Genomic DNA, 21112 nt, shown 5'->3' with positions numbered 1-21112 from the left:
AAGAGCCTTTTGTATCTTTCCTACTTTTATTTGACAATAACAAACTGTATATAAAAAGGGAGAAGGAAGGCGGGGAGGCCCTGGATCTCCCCCTCTCTGATTCCCCAAGCATCCTCCACCCCTAGGCCCCAGCAGGGACCACCCCCTTCCCGCCTTGTGGTGGGGTGGGGATAGACAGGCATGGAAATTGTGTGTGTGTGTATGTGTGTGCACACATGAGCGTGTGTGTGTGTGTGTGTGTGTGTCTGCGTGTGTGTGTAGGAGTGTTGGGGGGGTTAAGGATGGAGAGGGATCAAGAATTAGAGATAGGGCCTTCCCTCATCCCCCATCCTGAGGAGGGGTCTTGAGGGAGCTTTGAGGATCCACAGATGTGCCTCAGCCTATGAGACGGTAGAAGATCCAACATCCAAAAGTGACCCAGTGACTGGCCCAGCTGAGCTCTGACCACTTGTGGACAGTGTATGCCATGCCGTAGCCCTGTGGGAGAGAAAGAGGTGACAATCCCACTCGGCAAGAATAAAAAAGATCTCCAAAAAACTCATCCTTTGCTCAAGGACATTTCTGTGACTCCATGGTAACCCTAGGTGAGGCCCCAGAGAAGAGACTGGGTACATATGAAAGAGGGTTTTTTTTTCTTTCATGTTTTCTTCTTCTTTAAAAATTATTTTAAGAACAAGACAAGGCAGTCCCACTCTCTGACCTGTACTCTCCTTAATATACAAGGAGCTCCTAGAAATCAATCTTTCAAAAAGAAAAAAAAAAACTGGCAAAGGAGTATGTCATTCTCACTAAGGAAAAAAACCAATGGCTCTTAAACAAATGAAAAGATACTCCGCTTCACTCATAATCTTCCTCCTCTTAAACTGGCAAACATATCCAGGAAGTGTGAGAGGCACCCTGTTGGCAGGGCGACAGATATGGTCACACAATGCTGGTGGGAGGGCAAAAAGGTAACTTTTCCATTGTAACTATGAAGGCTAGATCCTATACTTCTGTCTATACCTGTGAATCCACATGGGTATGAGGGTATTACTTACTTTAGCACCACTTGCAATAGGAAAAGGGCTGGAAATCACCTGGGTGTTCACTGATAAGGGGCAAATTACACTGGGTCCTATCCTCACAGTGGAAAACAAATGAATGAGGACATTCCATGTACTTTTGTGGAAGATTTTCAAGAATTATGTGAAAACAGCAACATGCAGAACGGTATCATTCACGAGTTACTTTAGGGCAAAACTTGGGGTGGGAAAGGGAATTAAAATATATTTTTATATTTGTGCTTACATTTTAGAAGGATATTTTAATAAAACCACTAAAAGTAGTTACTTGTAAGAGGGCAGGGGGTAGACAGTAGGAGCAAGACTTTTCCTTGACTATCTTGAATACTGTTTGGTTTTTGAATCTTGTGATATATGTATGAACTATTTTTAAATGTTTTAATAAAAATAAAACAAGAGGGGCGCCTAGCTGGCCCAGTTGGAAGAGCACGCGATTCTTGATATTGGGGTTGGGAGTTGGAGGCCCACATTGGGTGTAGAGATTACTTAAATAATTTAAAAACTTTAAAAAATAAAACAAGAAAAAATAAAAATAGAACAAAACCTAGATTTTGCACCCAACGTTAATAAAAATTAAAAATTGTTTTTAGGGGCGACTGGGTGGCTCAGTTGGTTGAGCATCTGACTTCGGCTCAGGTCATGATCTTGAGGTTCATGAGTTTGAGCCCCATATCAGGTTTGCTGCTGTCAGCCTGTCAGCCTGTCAGCGCAGAGCCCACTTTGGATCCTCTGTCCCCCTCTCTCTGTGCCTCTCCTGCTTGTGCTCTCTCAAAAATAAATAAATAAACATTAAAAAAAAGTTTTTTTTTAATGTTTATTTATTTTTGAGAGAGACAGAGGCAGAATGCGAGTGGGTTGGGGCAGAGAGAGAGGGAGACACAGAATCAGAAGCAGGCTCCAGGCTCTGAGCTGTCAGCACAGAGCCCGACGCGGAGCTCGAACTCACAAGCCATGAGATCATGAGCTGAGCTGAAGTCAGACGCTCAACCGACTGAGCCACCCAGGCGCCCCCAAAATAAATAAATATTAAAAAAATAAAAAAATAAAATTTGCTTTTAATGACAGAAAGCATAAAATAAAGTAATAAAATAAAGTATAAAATAAAGTTTTATTTTCAATTAAAAATAAAAAATTTAAAAGAGAAGCAACACCTGAATCCTGCAAGAGCCATAGGAAGAAACAGTCTTTTTAAAATTGCTTTTCATTTAAAAAGGAGTAAAATCTGGAATGTGCATACTCCACATGAATAAAAATAGTATATACATTTTAATGTACATTCTTAAAGCAGAATCCAGACTTTGCACACTCAACTTGAGTAAAAATACTTTTTTAATTAAATAAGAAGGAAACCATGCGAATTCTACCTAAACAAAAATATGATGAAATAATTAATTCTTTGACAAGTTAAACTTGGATTTTGCACTCTATCTCTGTGAAATCAATTCTATAAGGAAAATAGTTTGCACACTTTGCCCTAATGAGAGCCCCAACAATACGAATCAACCAGAAGGACAATGGGAAAGAGCGACTGAGGAGCGCAAGCTTCACAGGCTAGAGATGCACGACACAAGGTCCTCATGCCTCGGCTTCTTCACCTTTGTCCTCGTGGTTCCCATGAGCAGGTAGCACAACCCTAAGTAACCTCCAGCCCAGGGCCCCACCTCACCTGCTCCTCTGTGGTGTCATCCACATCGACATCAAACAGGGAGCCCAGGTAGGCCAGATGGAAGATGGCCAGGGCCCCAAAGAGCAGGTTTAAGGCTCGCACCCCCAGGCCCTGTGGGGGACAGATGGATATGTTTGGCAGCTGGATCTACTCGCTGTCTCCCAGCCCCACCTGGGCAGGGGAACCCAGGGAGATGCAAGGCACAGTGGGTCCCGGGAATGAGGATGTCTAGCGCACAGGGCATGCCCTGGGGTAGGAAAAAGATGGTTCAGATCTTCCCATGGGAGCTCATCCAAGAATGAGGGTACTTTAGCCTGAGGGCATCCAGGGGGAGATATTCAGGCAGAAGAGGAAGAATGGAGAGACTTGAGTTGGGGGGCTTAGGGTGATAAACGTCAGTTGCTGGGTGGGACACAAATCTGAGGCTGTCCATATTTCTCATTGCAAGCAAATGAAAAACAAAAACAAATCCTCACCATGACCTACAAGCTCCACCACTCTCCCCACGTCACTCGCTCTGCTCAAGCCACACTAGCCTCCTTGTTGTTCCTCAAATATTCCAGGCTCTCTCCCATCTCAGAACCTTTACACGGGTTGTTTTCTTTGCCTGGAATGCTTCTCTTCCTCATCTCCTTCAGTTAAAGAGCTCGAAAGTCACCTCCCTATCTAAAATTAAAACCATTCATGCTCCTCGATACTTCCCCTCCCATTTCTCTTATGTATTTTCTCCTTGGCATGAATCACAATCTAAGAAACTATTATTCTCTACTGACTTTTAAAAAATTTACTGTCTCATCTGTTAAAATATTTGTCCCATAGGGCTGGCACTTCAGTCTGTTTTGTTCACCATTGTGTCTCCAGTGCCTAGAATAGTGCCTGATACCAGTAGGTACTCAATAAATGTTCAGTGAGGGGACAAATGCCAGGTGTGTATAGAGCAGGTGCTTGATAAATGTTTCTTATAGAAATGGATGCTAGTGAATAAAAGCAAGGTTCTGGGGATGGCTCAGGTGCCAGAAGAGGAGGCTGGGCATCCTGAGACAGAAAGAAGATGGAGACAGATGTAACGATTTTGAGGGGGAGTGTTGGGCTGAACCCTCACCAAGCGATGCTGGTGCGAACAGTTTGGTGGACACCGTTTCGACAAGACGCAGGCACTGAGGATCCGAGCCAGGCGCTTCCGGAGGACTGGGGTGGATGTCAGGAGATAAGGGGGTCAGGTTAGCCTCAGGGGACAGTGGTCCAGCCCTGTCCCACCTTCCATCCCATCTGCTGGGCTGGGCTCTGTGCTTACCATGTTCCACGTAAGTGATAAATGCCAGGGACAGCAGCACCGCAGCCAAATGGAAGCTGAAACCCTAGGGGGCCCCGGGGGTGATGAAGTGAGTGAGGAGGTGCTGCCACCCTTGCCCAGCTCCCCCCACTCAATATCCCGCTCTGCCCTGCTCACGTGCAGGAGGGCACTGGCTGCATAGGTGACCAGCACGGCAGAAAAGGTCCCCAGACGAAGAGCATTCTTGAAAACATCTGGAAGGGGGAGATGCGGGTCAAGAGGCTCCTGGGATACCCTCTGCCCTTCCTGGGGGGCCGTAGGGCAAGGTGAGGAACCCATGACCTGCTGGAGCTCCCGGGATAAAATCTTTATAATGGCCTCAAACTTAGCGCCTGATCTTCCCTCCCAACCTGCTCCTCCCACGGTATCCCCAAGTTCAGCTGATGTCAACTCTACTCTTTTAGTTCCTCAGGGTAAAAGCCTAGGATCACCCTTGCTCTGCTCTCCCCCTATTCCCACAACTAAACTCTCAGCAAATCCTGTCAGACTTACCCTCAGAATTTTTCCAGAATCTGACCTCTCCTCTCCATGGCCACTGCCACTACCGCCATTGCTCACTTGTGCTGCTGCCATGGCCTCTTTACTGCTTCCACCCTTGCCCCCTTCCCACCTGCTCTCATAGCAGCCAGAGGGTCCTGTTATGACCCAAGTCAGCCCTCAGCCATCCTCTGCTCAGACCCCTGCTTTGGCTCCACTTCCCAGACAAAAAGCCAAAATCCTTCCTGTGGTCAGTGAAGTCCTAGGGGACCAGGCCCCTATCACCTCTCTAACCTCACCTCCTTCCACTGGTTCCCTCACTCACTCTGCTCCTGCTGCACTGGTTTCCTCCCTGTTCCTCCAAGTGCCAAGTATGCTCCTACCTCAGGGCCTTTGCACTGGCTGCGCTTTCCATCTGTTACACTCCTCCCTCACACATTTGCATCGCTTGTTCTCTCACCTTGCTCAGGTGTTTGCTCAAATGTCACCTCCTCAGGGGGGCTTGCTCTGGCTAATTTATTTAAAATTGCAAAAACCCCTCCAACACACACACACACACACACACACACACACACACACACACTCGTGCCAACACTCCCAGATTATCTTTACTTGCTTTATTTTTTTTTTTTACCATGGTACTTGTCACCACTTGAAATATGTATTTTTTTCTCTTGCTGTCTGCTCTCCCCACAAAACTGCCACCACCACAGGGGCAGAGATTTTGGTTTTTCTCCCCCCTGGTCCCTGCAGTATCTTCAGTGCCTAGCACACAATAGGTTCTCAGTAAATGTTTGTTATATGAATGTGGGGAAGGGCCTGGGTTGGGGACTCTCAACTCTTGGAGTGGTGACTTGGTGACTCACAGTTATTTAGCCAATAAGACATTGGCAAGTTCCAGCTTGTAACAACTTCCACCATGGACCGGGGCAGCTCCACGTTCAGTGGCTTGGACACCGTCAGGTCCCTGTGGGCAAAAGAGACATGCAAATTCATGTGGTGTCTCACGCCAGCTGACCTCCACACCTCTGTCTTGGCTGTTCCCTCCCCTGGGAGCACCCTCCCCCTCCCTGCGGCTCCTCTAGGCAGCACCCTGTGGGAGAGGGGGCCCCCCCAGCCCTCCCCACCATTCCAGGTGATCCTTCTCCTCGGTGAAGCCAGCCCCTGCCAACGTGGCCGTGGCCTCGGACAGAAAGCCCACAAAATAGTTGCTGAAGTGGAAGGAGACAGCACTCTCGTAGGCTCGCAGCCACCTGGGGAGAAAGGGGCAGGGGAGAGAGGGATCATTCCTAGGCACCAGCATGATACCCCGCCATGTGTCAGCATCCCCAGCCCCACTCTGTAGACTCACCTTACCATGGTGCCCCTAGGGCCCCCAGGGGTCAGGAAGGCAGCAGAGAAGAAAGGAAAGAGAGTCAGAGAGGCCCTGGAGGCTGGCCTGAGTTGTTTGCAGACAAGACAAGACAAGACAAGACAGAAACATGGTGGCAGAAGAGGGGCACTGTGACAGTCACACGCATCTGCACACCGTCAGTTCGTTTCACGTGCCTCAAACAGATGTGTGAGCTGCCCTATAATAGGACACAGCCCTACAGTCTCACAAGGCCAGACATCTAGACCCAGCCACTGTCGGAGACTTGACCTCACCACGCTACACACTGACACAGCCATGTGGCCAGACACAAATACCATCAGACTCCCAGCCTCATAGCTCCCTAGTCTGACTCAGTCACCATAAGATACACTGAAGTCCTTTATTTAGGCACAGACACCACCAAGCACCCTGCTATGCACATGTACATGATACTACACTCAAGACAGTCATCCCATCCGTTGTACAGTCAGACACGGTGAGAAACAGACAGCATCCTGGAAAAAGCATAGGGTCTGGAATCATTCCTGCGAATGATGCCTGGCGGCTTAGCTAGGTGACACTGGGCGAGGCACTCCACCTTTGGGAGCCTCATCCAGCATCAGACACCATCAGCAGCGAGTGAGTGGGAGACAGGGTCATACAATCAAACAGTTGGATTAAATCCTACAGTCACACCACAGGTGGATGGACGGTCCTGCAGCCAGGCACAGGCGCACGGTCAGTCACAATCCCTCAGCTAGACGACACCAGGCAGTCAGAGAAGGCTGACTCACCAGTGGAATCCATCACAGACAGGCAAACAGCATGCTACAGCCAGACCCATCCCCAGCCAGAGTTCCAGTCAACCCAGCTTTATCTTCTCCAAAGACAGGCACACAGCTCATCATTGACAATGGCACAGCTAGACAGCCAGAACACCAGTCTCACACAGTGAGTGAGCGGCTGATAGGCAAACAACCCATATACGCCCCTAGCTAGAGTCACAGACAGGTCAGCATCACCCACCAACACATACTTGTCGCTCCCCATTGTGGTTGCATAACTTGTTCCTAACAGTGGAACAGATGGATAGCCAGACCCAGTTATGTGGTACGATGTCAGTCATACAAAGTCACAGAGCCAATCTTGGTCACACAAGAGCTACAGGCATTCAGTCTATGTCTAGTCACGGGATAGATGGTCAGATAGCCTCAGATTAAAGAACAAAGCGGTCACAGACTGTGCCCCCACCCCCCGGTCAGCCCCGCTCGCCCTCAGCACCTGCCCTCATTTACCTGGCTTTGCGTTTCTTGCTGTAGTAACAGAAGACAGATAGAAGCATTAAGAGACAGGCTCAGAGCTGGGGAGACCCCAGGCCCCTACCCAACCCCCTCACTGTGGGGCAGAGGCCTCAAAGGCTGTGCTCACTTGCGAAGGAGGCGGTCACCATCAAGGGGGATGAAGTATGGGAAGAGGTAGGGGCCCACACAGGTGGACAGCACAAGGCACAGCAGGGCCAGCGCCAGGCTCCGGGCCACCTTCTGCAGCCATCGGCGGCTCTGTAGGGATCAAGGCTCCATGAACACTGCCCCGTGGTGGCTCCCACAGTCCCTGCCCACCTGTCTACCCAGGACCTCACCAGTGGGCGGCCTTGGACAGCCTGTAGGTAGCTGTGGAAGGATATCCAGGGCCCAAAGACGATGGTGCCCACGAAGTAGAGGTAGCCCATGAACTCCACGGGCGAGGGCACTGCACCCACCTCGCCCCGGTCCAGGTCGAAGCCCAGAGACACCGCCTTCATGGCCACGATCATCTGGGCCCCTATGTGTGGCGCCCGTGGTCAAGTGGGCAGGCAGAGAGCAGGTCCGCGTGGGGAGATGGGGCGGGGGGCACCAGGTGAGAGGTGGTAGGAAAAGAGGAGGACAAGTGTGGACAGGTGGGCACAGTGTCAAAGAGGCAGGTGAGCAGGTGGGCCTAGGACCAGCAGACACCCTTCCTCACGTGTCAGGCATGGACATGAGATAGGACAGACAGACGGGAGGGGGAAGTCATGGTGGAGAGAGAGAGACACAGATGTGAGGGGCATCAGAGGCCTGCGTGTCCACTGGGGTGGGCGGATGAGGGAGAAAAGTGGGGAAGGAAAGACAGGGTTGGGGAATTAGGAGATGTGGAGTGGAGCAGGAGGGCTGGGGCAGGTGAGAGGGCCAGGGCTGCCTACCTCGCATCTTGTGCCATGTCACGGTGTCCACCATGTGCATCTCACTGAGGAAAGAAGGTGGTCTTGGCCCATGACTCCCATGGTCTTGGAGACCACAAAGGAGAGGGTTTTATCTTCCCCGAGCCCGCAGAATCTCCTGGAGGAATAATCCTCCAGTGGGGAGAGCCCAAGCCCAGCCTGTCCCGCATAGCCTTTAGAAAGAACACGTCTCCCAGATTCCCCCTCCCCCATCTGGGAATACCCCCATGCCCTCCCCGTCCTGATCAACCTCACGAGGAGTGACCTGGGGGGCCCCACTGGCCCTTTTGCCAATGGTGTGGGGATGAGGATTTGCGCCCGTACCCCATGAGTAGGTAGATGAGGATGGTGACGGAGAGGAAGACGCCACGATGGGAGGAATGTCGGCAGAGGAACAGCACGAGGTAGCACAGGAGGCTGAGCAGCACGACCCAAACCATGTGCAGCTGGAAGAAGTGGTAGAGGCTGAAGAAGCCACCTGCCACGGTGCTTGCATGCTTCAGGTAGGATGGCAACCCTTCAGGTGTAAGAGAGAGAGAAAGAGAACAAGAAAGGGAAGTTGGGGGCTGCCTGGGTGGCTCAGTTGGTTAAGTGTCCGACTCTTGGTTTCGGCTCAGGTCATGATCTTACGTTTCATCAGTTTGAGCCCCACATTGGGCTCTGCACTGACAGTGCAGAGCTGACTTGGGATTCTCTCTCTCGCTCTCTGTCTGCCCCTGCCCCTGCCCTGCTCACGCTGTCTGTCTGTCTCTCTTAAAATATATAAAATAAAGTTAAAAAAAAAAAAAAGGAAGTTAAATGGCCTGGTAGGGAAGGGAGGGCAACCCAGGCAGAGGGCACAGCATGGGCAAAGGCCTAGAGGTTGGAATGGGGTGAGATTGCAGGAGGCCCAGAGCTGGTGTTGGGTGTTGGGGAGCTGGATAGGTGGTAGGGCCTGGGTTTAAAGAAAAGAAACAGGGGTGCCTGGGTGGCTCAATTGGTTAAGCGTCTGATTCTTGATTTCAGCTCAGGTCATGATCTTGCAACTCGTGAGATAAAGCCCCACATCAGGCTCCACACTAGGTGTGGAGCCTGCTTAAGATTCTCTCTCTCCCTCTCCCTCTGCCCTTCCCCAGCTCATGCGCATGCTCTCTCTCTGTTAAAAAAGTTTAGGGTGGCTCAGTCGCTAAGTGCTGACTTCGGCTCAGGTCATGATCTTGCAGTTCATGAGTTTGAGCCCTGTGTCAGGGTCTGTGCTGACAGCTCAGAGCCTGGAGCCTGTTTAGGATTCTGTGTCTCCCCCCTCTCTCTCTCTGTCCCTCCCCTGCTCTCAAAAATAAAATAAACATTAATTTTTTTAATGTTTAAAAAACTAAAGAAAAGAAACATCTATAAAGGACATTTTGGGAACTCTGAAAAATTTGAATATCAATTTATGTCGGATACTATTACTGCATCCAGATTAAATTTCTTGAGAGATGATGGGTGAGGATGCAGTTGTTGGGGGAAGATGTTCTTGGGGGACACACATTGAAGGATTTGGGTGTAGTGTCAGCACGTTCTTCATATGATTCAGGAAGATCATAGGTAGATAGATAGATAGGCAGATAGAGCTAATGTGTCAAGATGTTGACGTTTGGAGAATCTGGAAATGCATATTATCGTTGCCCATGACATTCTTTCACCTTAACTTTTCGGTAACTTTGAAATATTTCAAAATGATGAACCTGGGAAAAAACAAAACATCCATTTAAAATAAAAGAAAAAAGAAGGAGTGCCTGGGTGGCTCAGTCGGTTAAGCAACCAGCTTCAGCTCAGGTCACAATCTCACGGCTTGTGAGTTTGAGCCCACATCGGGCTCTGTGCTGATGGCTCAGAGCCTGGAGCCTGCTTCAAGTTCTGTGTCTCCCTCTCTCTCTGCCCCTCATCCACTTGCACTCTGTCTCTCAAAGATAAATAAACATTAAAAAAATTTTTTAATACAAGAAAGAAAGCAGAGTAGGAGTGCCTGGCTGGCTTGGCCAATAAAGCATGCAACTCTTGATCTCGGGGTCATGAGTTTGAGCCCTATGTTGGGTGTAGAGATTACTAAAAAAATAAATAAATAAACTTAAAATAAAGAAAAGAAATTATAGAATCTCTGAATCTCAGATTTCTAAAATTCTCAGCATCCAAGAGGAACCTTGGGAACTTGGAACCTCATCATTTGGATATAGGCTTGCCATCATTGTGGAAACAATTCCAGAATCCTACAATCCAGAAATCTCATCATGCCCTGATTTTAGAAATCCAGAATGCCAGCATTTTGGATGCCTTGAAATGTGAGAATTTCAGTTTGTCAGAATGCCCAAGCCCTGTAACATGATACTTTGGGACTCAATAACTCTGTGACATCAGCACTCCAGAATCTAATAACCTTGGGATGTAGACATTTCAGGATCCCAAGACTCAAGAACCTTAGCTTTCCAGAATCCCAGAACCCAGGCGTACTGAAAAACCTGGCTTGCCATGGCAGGATGTGGCTTGGCATGGTGTGGCATGGGGTGGCTGAGCATTAAGGACGTGGTGTGGCGGAATGGTACTTGGGCTGGTGGGATGCAAGGGGCTAGACATATTGGAGTATGGCTTGGTGTGGCAAAGATGTGGCAGGGTAAGATGTGGCTTGGTATGGATGAATGGGATATGTGTGATATGGCCTGGCATGGTGGCACATGGTGTGGCAAGCACTTACCAAGCCTCCAGAGGAGGCGGCAGGCGAGGCAGATGGCAAGGAGCAGCCAGATCTGGTCAAGGCCCTGCTGGGCAGTGGGCAGGAGACAGCCCTGCAGCAGCTGCTGGAAAAATTCCTGGCGGCTGAAGGTGGCCATTGTTGACCCCCACGGATGGATGGACAGATGGATAGACCTGTCAAAGTGGGGACATAGAAGGAGCCAGGATGTATCATGTTCAAGATGGACTTGAACATTCAGATTTAGGTCTGGGGCCCTTCACGGAGAGACATGGTACCCGGGGACTGGGGGAGGGTGTGAATGTCGGGTACATCAGACTGTGCCACCAACTGTGTGTGTGTGTGTGTGTGTGTGTGTGTGTGTGTGTGTGCGCCCTGGGTGTACCCACACAACCCATGACCTGTGGTGAATGTGTTTCTCCATTGCTGTGAACAGTCCAGGTCCGATGGTAATTAAATGGTGTACATTCTAGGCCCACATAGCAAATGGGGGCAGGGGGCTCCCTGGTTTCTAAGGTAGAGTCATTCTGTGTGGAGGGCAGAGAGGGAGATCCTGTGACACTTGGGAGCCGTGTGCATCTCTTCTTGTACGGATGTGGGGGGTGTCCTGTATCCCCCGCGTGCCCCATCTCACCCCCACCTGGCCTCTTGCAGACACCAACAAAGCTCTGCCCAGGCCCGGGGGACTGCAGGGAGGTGGAGTTGGTAGTAGGGGATGTAGCAATTGGAGGAGTGGGAAAGGTGATGGAGAGGGGCCCCAGGACGTGCGCTGCAGACCCGCGCGGGGAGGCCGGCTCAGGATGGGAGCCCGGCAGCCGCACGCGCCCTGCTGGCGACTTACCTGGCAGGAAGCAAGCCGCGGTCCTGGGGGCCAGGGACGCACCGCCGCCGCCACCGTCGCCGCCTCCTCCGGGCAGCCTCCCCCGCAGGCCGCAAGGCCGGGACCAGCTGCGGTTCCCAGGGCGGCGCGGAGAGCGGGCCCTTTAAATCCCGGGGAGGCCTGGCCGGCCAGCTCGGCCAATGAGAGGGCAGGAGAGGGGCGGGGACGGAGGAGGAGGGGAGCCGGAGGATGGAAGGAAGGAGGAGCGGGAGGTTGAGAGGAGCCGGGAGCGGGAGGACGTCGGCGCGCGGAACGTTGGCGCCAGCACCTTTCCGGCCTCTTGGTGCTGATGCAGCCCCTTGAAGGTTCGCTTCGGGAGGTCTTCTGACGATCCGAGAACCAACTTTCAAATCGTCAAATTCCTAACCCTTGGAAGCTGAGATGGGAAAGATGGGGGAGGGAGAAGGAAAGCCTGCTCCCGCGAGGCGGCCAAACTGCCCACCAGCGCAAGTCCGGCTACTTTTGTCCCCCCCATTTCACAGATGGGAAAATAAATCGAGATCTCTCCTTCCCCCTCCGGTGAGGGAACTAAAGGAATCTTCAACCCTACCCACCCCCAGAGACGGGCCAGAAGCGTTTATAATTACTGTGTCACCTAGGGGCACGAATTAGGCGCCTGTGCTTCCTCTGGGGATTCCTTGTCAGCACTTAGCTTGTCTTTGAGAACTGATTTGCCTGCTTAATTCCCTACTGGGCTCACATCTGCCTTGAGGGAGAACCCCGCAACTAGTTAGTGTTCCCTGTGAACTGGGAGGCTAGAACAGAGCATCCATTGGGAGCATGTTTAAAAAGCACTTATAGGGGCGCCTGGGTGGCTCAGTCGGTTAAGCGTCCGACTTCAGCTCAGGTCGTGATCTCGCGGTCCGTGAGTTCAAGCCCCGCGCGGTCCGTGAGTTCAAGCCCCGCGTGGGGCTCTGTGCTGACAGCTCAGAGCCTGGAGCCTGTTTCAGATTCTGTGTCTCCCTCTCTCTCTGACCCTCCCCCGTTCATGCTCTATCTCTCTCTGTCTCAAAAATAAATAAACGTTAAAAAAAAAAGCACTTACAGTGCCCCCAACGATTGGCATTGGGTTCTATCTGTACCAACACTGAGGATTTATGCAGCACCTGCTGTCTACAGCCCTTACCCTTCAGCGTCGAGACACTCCCCTCTGTCCTTATCCTTAGGCTGACGAAGGGATTTACAAAGGGGCATTTATTGGGTACATACTGCATATTTAGCATGAGTTGGAAGGAAGAAGAAAGCCCAGGTCAAGCTGCACCCCAAGCTGCACCCCACCATGACCCGAGGAGCTAAGGAATACAGGATCTAATCAGATTAATACCTGCCAATATGAGCTGGGCAAGTCATGCCCACTCACTGGGCTTCAATGTCCCTTTCTGTTGAACAAAAGAGTGGGATTACCACTTCTTTGCTTGGAAATACCAATGGCAGTTGAAGAGATATGTATGCCTCGTCTCTTTAAAAAGTGTTAACATATGGGTGCCAGGGTGGCTCAGTCGGTTAGGTTAAGCGTCCAACTTCAGCTCAGGTCATGATCTCAGGGTTTGTGAGTTCGATCCTCCCAGTGGGCTCTGTGCTGACAGCTCAGAGCCTGGAGCCTGCGTCAGATTCTGTGTCTCCTTTCTCTCTCTGCCTGTTCCCTGCTCTCTCTCTCTCTCCCTCAAAAAATAAACATTAAAAGATGTTAGCATAAAGTTAGAGTTTTAACTCATAAGATTGATACTCATGTATTACAAGTGAAAATATTTAACAGTTAATTATTCATTAAATATATAATAATAATTATTATTATATAATAGTCCAGATGCACAAACATTATTTTCTTTCCTTAACAGCAGAATACAGACTACATTCTATGAATTACCATTTTAATTTTTCCCTCAGTTTTCAAACATACGCAAGTAGAGTCAACAATGACCCACAGCATATGCCAGAAATATTTCCCTTAGTTGCAAGACCTGGCATTTAAACTGGAAGATCCTCACTATGGGTGACCCTGAGCTTCACAGACTTGATTGTTTCCATGTAGTCTTTTGATGTGTATGACAAAGAACTAGCATCTAGACTCTAGGACATATAAAAGATGTCTACAACTCAGTAAGAAAAAGACAAACAATACACTAGAAAATGGACAGTGGACATTCAGGTAATTTACAGCAGAAGACCCCTGAAATGACCAATATATATAATGTATGAAAAGATAACCCAATCTCTTTAGTTGTCATTGAAACGCAAAATTAAAACAATAATTAGATACCATTTCACATCTACTAGATGTGGTATTTTATGTTTTTATCACTGGAGCTTAATAGAGGGTGGGTGTATTTGTCAAATCTTTTAGTTAGCCTTTGTGGCCATTATGGATTATGATTTCTGAGGCATTTTTTAAATAGTCTCTCCATAATTAAAGAGATGTAAATTAAGGCAATGAGATCCCATTTTTCATTATTAGTTTGGCAAGTCAATCTAATGTCAATGCCAAGTCTCATAATAACAACATATTCTAAGAACGAGGACATTTTCTTCCATTCCTACCAGCAGAGTATGAATGTTCCAATTTATCCACATCTTCACCAGCACTCATTGTTATTTGACTTTTTAAAAAAATTTTCTTAATGTTTATTTTTGAGAGAGAGAGAGAGAGAGAGAGAGAGAGAGAGAGAGAGAGAGAGAATGAATGGAGGAGGGACAGAGAGGGGACACAGAATCCGAATCTGAGCTGTCAGCACAAAGCCTGATGCGGGGCTCGAATTTAAAAGCGGTGAGATCATGACCTGAGCCAAAGTCAGACGCTTATCTGACTGAGCCACCCATGCGCCCCCCATCTTTATTTATGAAAGTAGCTTAATTGAGATATAATTTACATACCATAAAACTCACCTGTCTTAGTTGTATAATGCAATGGTAGTTAGTATATTTTATAGACTTGTGTAAAAATCACCACAGTCTATTTTTAGGACATTTCAATCACCCCCAAAAGAAGCCTTGTGCTTGTTAGCAGTCACTCCCCATCTGCCCCTGACAGTCCTAGACAATGTCATTGATCTCTTCATGTCTCTGTAGATTAGCTTATTCTGGACATTTTGTATAAATGAAATCATACAATATGTCATCTTTTGTGTCTTGTTTCTTTCACTGGGCATAAGTTTTAAAATTGTGATAAAAAACATGTAACAAAGTTTACCATCTTTAAAAAAATTTTTGTTTTAAGTTTTAAGTAATCTCTACACCCAGAGTGGGGCTTGAACTCACAACCCCAAGATCAACAGTCTCACTGAGCCAGCCAGGTGCCCCAATAAAGTTTACCATCTTAACCATTAAAAAAAAAATTTAACGTTTATTTATTTTTGAAAGAGAGAGAGACAGAACACTAGAGGGGAAGGGCAGAGAGAGAGAGAGGGGGAGACACAGAATCAGTAGGAGGCTTCAGGCTCTGAGCTGTCAGCACAGAACCTGATGCGAGGCTCGAACTCGCGAGCCATGAGATCACGACCCGAGCTGAAGTCAGATGCTCAACTCACTGAACCACCCAGGTGCCCCAGCCATCTTAACCATTTTTAAGTGTACAGTTTAGTAACATTAAATATATTCACAGTGTTGTGCAATCAACACCACCATCCATCTCCAGAACATTTTTATCTTCCCAAACTTAAACTCTGTACCCTGTATTTGTAACTCTGTATTCTATTAAACACCAGCTCCCCATTTCCCCCTCCTCCAGCCCCTGGCAACCACCATTCTACTTTCTGTTCCTATATATTTGACTACTCTAAGTACTTCATATAAATGAAATCATACAGATTTGCCTTTCTGTGACTGGCTTATTTCACTTAGCATAATGTTCTCAAGGTTCATGCATGGTTAGAGCATGTATCAGAATTTCCTTCTTTTTAAAGACTGAATAATATTCCTTTGTATGTATATGTCACATTTTGTTTACCCATTCATCCATCAACAAACACTTGAGTTGCTTCCACTTTTGGGCTATTGGGAATAATGCTGCTATGAACATGGGTCTATAAATATCTCTTTGAGTCCCTACTTTCAATTCTTTGGGGTACATATCCAAAATGGAATTCCTGGATCCTATGGTAATTCTATTTTTTGCTTTCTGAGGAACCACCATATTGTTTTCCACAGGGGCTGTATCATTTTACACTCCTACATTCGATTCATAGGGGTTCCAACAGGGGTATCTTTGCCAACACTTCTTATCTTTTGTTATTAATTTTTTTATAGTAGCCATTCTAATGGGTGTGAGGTGGTATCTCACTGTGGTTTTGACTGATATTTCCCTAATGGTTAGTGATGTTTAGCATCTTTTCATGTGGTTATTGTCCCTATTTATATACATATTATTTGGAGAGATGTCTATTCAAGTCCTTTGCTTATTTTATTTTGTTTTTTATTATTATTTTTAAATGTTTATTTATTTTTGAGAGAGAGAGAGTGAGAATGAGCAGAGGAGGGGAAGAGAGAGAGGGAGACACAGAATCTGAAGCAGACTCCAGGCTCTGAGCTGTCAGCACAGAGCCTGACGCAAGGCCCAAACCCACAGACTGCAAGATCACGATCTGAGCTGAAATTGGACACTTAACTGACTGGGCTACCCAGGTGCCCCTGTTTTTTTTTTAAGTTTATTTATTTAATTGGGGGGAGAGAGAGAGAGAGAGAGAGAGAGAGAAGAATCTTAAGCAGGTTCCACACTGTCAACACAGAGCCCTATGCGGGGCTGGAACCCATGAACCGTGAGATGGTGACCTGAGCTGAAATCAAGAGTCAGATGCTTAACTAAGCCACCCACGCACCTTCCATTGCTCATTTTAAAATGGGGTTGTTTGTTTTTTGTTGTTGAGTTGTAGAAGTTCTTTATATATTCTGGACATTAGCCTCTTATCAGATATATAATTTGTAAGTATTCTTACCCTATTCTGTGGGTTGCCTTTTCACTCATTTGATAGTGTCTTTTGATGAGCAGAAGTTTTTAATTTTGGCATAGCCAACTTATTTTTACTTTTGTTGCCTGTGCTTTTGGTATCTTATCCAAGAAACCATTACCAAACCCAAAATGTCATGAAGCTTTCCCCTATGTTTTCTTCTAAGAGTTTTATAGTTTCAGGCCTTACATTTAGATGTTTGATCTATTTTGAGTTAATTTTTGTATATGGTGTGAGGTAAGATTCCAACTTCATTCTTTTGCATGCAGATACCCAGTTTGCCCAGCACCATTTGTTGAAAATAATTCTTATTGTTTATTTTAATGTTCTAATTATTCTAGATTTGGCCAGTGGGAGTCTTCTCCAACTGGTTCCTGTGTCCTTAGGACATGTCTCCATCATTTTCTGAGCACCTCTTTCCTTTATATCACATCAGGATGTTTCAGGTCCAGCTCGTACATTCCCTGTCGTGACTCTGGGGTCAGCCATTTCCTCCAAGAAGACTTGTTTCCTTTTAGTGGAAAATGGCATTTAGGAAACCAAGAACTGGGCACTAGAAGTGCTCATTGCTTCTATAGTGTTGCTGATTCAAGGCCTTCTCAGAGGACAGAGTTAGGACATAAATATAGATGCATGTATGTAGTGAATCCATATATACATATGTATGTAAGTCCACCCACACATCCATATTTCTACTTATATATTAAATTCTATGAGTTCCTACTGACATCTACAATACCAATCCAACACCAGAGTGTTCATCCTAGCCTTTCGTTTTCTGTATTTGTAACTCCCTTATCCAGTACTGAGAAACCGGATTCTCTTTATCCACGAGAATTTACTTATCTCAATCCTAAGATACACATTCAGTACTTTCAGATGCACTAACTGATACTACTATGGAAGGCACGTCTACCAACTAGAGGTCAATATTTGTCACAGTCCTTTTGTCTTCAGTCTGATGGATACCATATTCAAAAGTTACTTGGGTTAGTTCTTTTTCCTGCTCTCCTTCAGTGTGGCTGTGTTTGAAATACAGTTAAGGTTAATTTGTTTCTGTTTGTATTCCATATTAGGATTTTCCTGGTCCTTGTTAATTTTCTTTATTTTTTAAGTATGTAAAACATTAACATGGTTTTAAAAGTCAGAACTATACCAACAAGTATGCTCAGAGAAGTATCACTTTTCCATTCTATTCTTTCTAGCCTGCTCCCACCCAGCCCCTCCAAGCAACCAACTTTAATAGTTGCTGATTTCCAGAAGCCTGGATGGCTCAGTTGGTCAAGGGTCTGACTTCAGCTCAGGTCATGATCTCATGGTTTGTGAGTTCAAGCCCAGCGTCGGGCTCTGTGCTGACAGCTCAGAGCCTGGAGCCTGCTTCACATTCTGTGTCTCCCTCTCTCTCTCTCTTCCCCTCCCCCACTCACTCTCTGCCTTCTCTCTCTCTCTCTCTCTCTCAAAAATAAATAAACAGTAAAAAAAATTTAAAAAATGGCTGCTGGTTTGTCCCTAATATGCTTCTCTTTGTAAAGATATGCAAATATACATGTTTTACTTAAACCCTCTTATTTCTTACATGAAGGGTTGCATACTGTAGATACTTTTCTCTCAAAAAATTTTTTTTAATTTATGGGGTGCCTGGGTGGGTCATTCAGTTGAGCACCCAACTCCTTTTTTTTTGGACATTTTTAATTTATTTTTGAGTGACAGAGTGTGAGTGACATAATCCTATATATCCATATAATCTGTGTATGTCTGTGTTTTTTTTTTTTTTTAGATTCCTCATATAGGTGAAATCCTATGGTATTTGTCTTTTCCTGTGGGACTTATTTCACTTAGCATAATACCCTCTAGGTCCAGATACTTTTGTGCGCTTTCCTTTTTTCACTTAACATATGTCCTTGGAATCACTTCTCATCAGTTCATAGCATTGATCTTTCTACAGCTGTGTAAGACTCCATTGAGTGAACGTACCACAGTTTATTCAACCATTGCCTATGTGCAGGAACTGATATTGTTGCCAATATTTTGCAATTATCAACCATGCTTCAGCGAATGACTTTGTACCTATGTATTTTCACACTGTGGGAGGTGTATCTTCAAGGCAAGCTGCTGGAAGAGGGATTGCCAGGGCAAAAGAGAAACACGTATACATTTTTGTTAGATGCCAAATTCCCTTCCGTTGGGGTTGTGAAAAGGACACTTTAAAAAGCACAGAGAAGGGGCGACTGGGTGGCGCAGTCGGTTAAGCATCCGACTTCAGCCAGGTCACGATCTCACGGTCTGTGAGTTCGAGTCCCGCATCGGGCTCTGGGCTGATGGCTCGGAGCCTGGAGCCTGTTTCTGATTCTGTGTCTCCCTCTCTCTCTGCCCCTCACCTGTTCATGCTCTGTCTCTCTCTGTCCCAAAAATAAATAAAAACGTTGAAAAAAAATTTTTAAAAAAAATAAAAAGCACAGAGAAGAGGTCACCTGGGTGGCTCAATCAGTTAAGCATCCGACTTCGGCTCAGGTCATGATCTCACGGTTCATGATTTCGAGTCCCACATTGGGCTCTGTGCTGACAGCGTGGAACTTGGATCCTGCTTCGGATTCTATGTCTCCCTCCCTTTCTGCCCCTCCTCTGCTTGCACTCTGTCTCTCTCAAAAATAAATAAACATTTAACAAAATTTAGGGACGCCTGGGTGGCTCAGTCGGTTGAGCGTCCGACTTTGGCTCAGGTCATGATCTCACGATTGGTGGATTCGAGCCCCGCATCGGGATCTGTGCTGACAGCTCAGAGCCTGGAACCTGCTTCGGATTCTGTGTCTTCCCCTCTCTCTGTGCTCCTCCCCCACTCGTGCTCTGTCTGTCTCTCAAAAATAAACATTCAAAAAAATTGTTTTAATTTAAGAAAAACAATAAAAAGCACAGAGAAGAAAAGCCCAACAGTCTTTTTTGCTGCCGTTCAATGGTCCATGTTGTTTTTAAGATTGAAGGATTTAATTTCACAAAGTCACTTTTCCAGAGTGATTTAATTTCACCAGCACTGTTGAAGCCTCTGTGGGTGGCTAAGCTCTTCCCCACACAACCTGGGGCTGTCCTAGGAGCCGCCCATTTCATGGAGGCAGCCACTAAGGCCACGTGTGATGACCCACGTGAAGGACCATCTATGGATAGGTATCTGTTATTCAAAGCCTATCTGAGCTGTGGTGATTTTAGAGATTAAGCATTTGTTTCTTTGTGAGATCCCAGAAAATCCGATCAAAATCTGATCAAAGCTCTCTCCTTAGGAACACCCTGAGAAGGAGAAAAGCAACCCCACATCCATGAGCTGGCCTCACACTCGCAGCCAGACCCTGGGGTCCTACTGTTGAACATGATCAGTTTCATAGAGCATCCACCTCAGACAAGGCCACTCTACAACTGCAATCGATCAAGACAAAAACAAGACCACTCCATAATCACGTGTGAACACCGACAGAACATGGACATTGTCCAAGCCACAAAAATGACCAAATAGTCCCCTAACCTGGCTAATATGCTGCTTCTTTACCAGTTTCAACTTTAACCTCACCCTAGTCTTCCTTATTTCTAGATAAAATGTATTAAGATACCCAATCTTAGAATCAGCCTTCTTCCAAGCCAGAGCACAGCCCTGCTTCCTTAAACCTGCCACCAAATTACCTAAAACCGGCCCAATCCTAGAAGTCCTCTCTAACAGCTGAGGCTGACACATGCCACGGTTTCCCACAGTGTTCTCTCTCTCTTGTTGCAACAAGCAATGGACCCAACTTGTTGAACCACAGGTGTATTCCTGGGGGGTCTTTAGCTGGAGGGCTTCGACAGCACTTAATGGAGTTTGCTGCAAGTTCGGGGTCTCTTTGGAACCTCTAGTCCACAGACTCCTAATTAAGTGGCCTTGAGCCTAGAGCATCAGTAATGCCATTAAACAGATGGAGAAACTGAGGTCTAGACAGATAGTGACTTCCTCAAAGTCCCACCATGAGCTGGTAGCTGGGTGAAAACTGGAAACCATGGCGGCTGACCCCAAGCTGAGGTATGACCAGCAGACACAGGACCTATCCCCAAGCCCGTTCTGGCCCAGCCAAGTTCCAACATGTGGTCCTCCCTGCATCGGTCACAGAACTTTCTTCAGGACACACACATGCTCTTCTCTGAAGGACGGCTTCTTTTCCTCTTTGCCTTGCTTTCTCTCTCTAGAAAGGAGTCATAAGATTCCAGGTTGAGGTGAGGGTTAAGGGAAGCCCCACACCTGGGTTACCCTCAAGGAGGTTTAGGCAGTGAGGTCTCAGCCTGAAGGGGCTCCATCTTCCCCAGTGCAGCTGTTCCATATCCCAGAGTCTGGTTCCTCACAGAACCTGTCATGGGGAGCACACCTCATTCCCATCTCTGTTTCTCTTTGCACACCTCCACACCTTTGCCCATGCCGTGCTCTCCGCCAGGGATGCCTCTGCT

At 47.1% G+C, this 21112-nt stretch overlaps 1 protein-coding gene across 4 annotated transcripts in view; it reads right to left on the bottom strand.

The window, feature by feature from the left end:
* Positions 1 to 7: 7 nt before the first annotated feature.
* Positions 8 to 21112, bottom strand: part of PORCN (porcupine O-acyltransferase) — a 43235-nt gene continuing 22130 nt past the window's right edge. Inside the window, exons 2-16 of one of the 4 annotated variants that reach the window (XM_045050561.1) lie at positions 11676 to 12090; positions 10838 to 11010; positions 8452 to 8644; positions 8110 to 8153; positions 7531 to 7712; positions 7320 to 7450; positions 7187 to 7204; positions 5889 to 5903; positions 5665 to 5790; positions 5404 to 5504; positions 4178 to 4254; positions 4022 to 4085; positions 3830 to 3915; positions 2728 to 2838; positions 8 to 477 (exon numbers count right to left, since the gene is read on the bottom strand). In XM_045050561.1, the coding sequence (XP_044906496.1) occupies positions 376 to 477; positions 2728 to 2838; positions 3830 to 3915; positions 4022 to 4085; positions 4178 to 4254; positions 5404 to 5504; positions 5665 to 5790; positions 5889 to 5903; positions 7187 to 7204; positions 7320 to 7450; positions 7531 to 7712; positions 8110 to 8153; positions 8452 to 8644; positions 10838 to 10973 (1386 nt within the window). In that variant the 5' untranslated portion in view covers positions 10974 to 11010; positions 11676 to 12090 and the 3' untranslated portion in view covers positions 8 to 375. Of the gene's footprint in view, positions 478 to 2727; positions 2839 to 3829; positions 3916 to 4021; positions 4086 to 4177; positions 4255 to 5403; positions 5505 to 5664; positions 5791 to 5888; positions 5904 to 7186; positions 7205 to 7319; positions 7451 to 7530; positions 7713 to 8109; positions 8154 to 8451; positions 8645 to 10837; positions 11011 to 11675; positions 12575 to 21112 lie in introns of those variants that run through there. The other 3 variants (XM_011291711.4, XM_004000476.6, XM_004000477.6) reach the window with 3 other exon arrangements.

This window comes from Felis catus, chromosome X, assembly GCF_018350175.1.
Source record: "Felis catus isolate Fca126 chromosome X, F.catus_Fca126_mat1.0, whole genome shotgun sequence".
Lineage (NCBI taxonomy): Eukaryota > Metazoa > Chordata > Mammalia > Carnivora > Felidae > Felis > Felis catus.
This window is presented reverse-complemented; position numbering and strand designations above follow the sequence as displayed.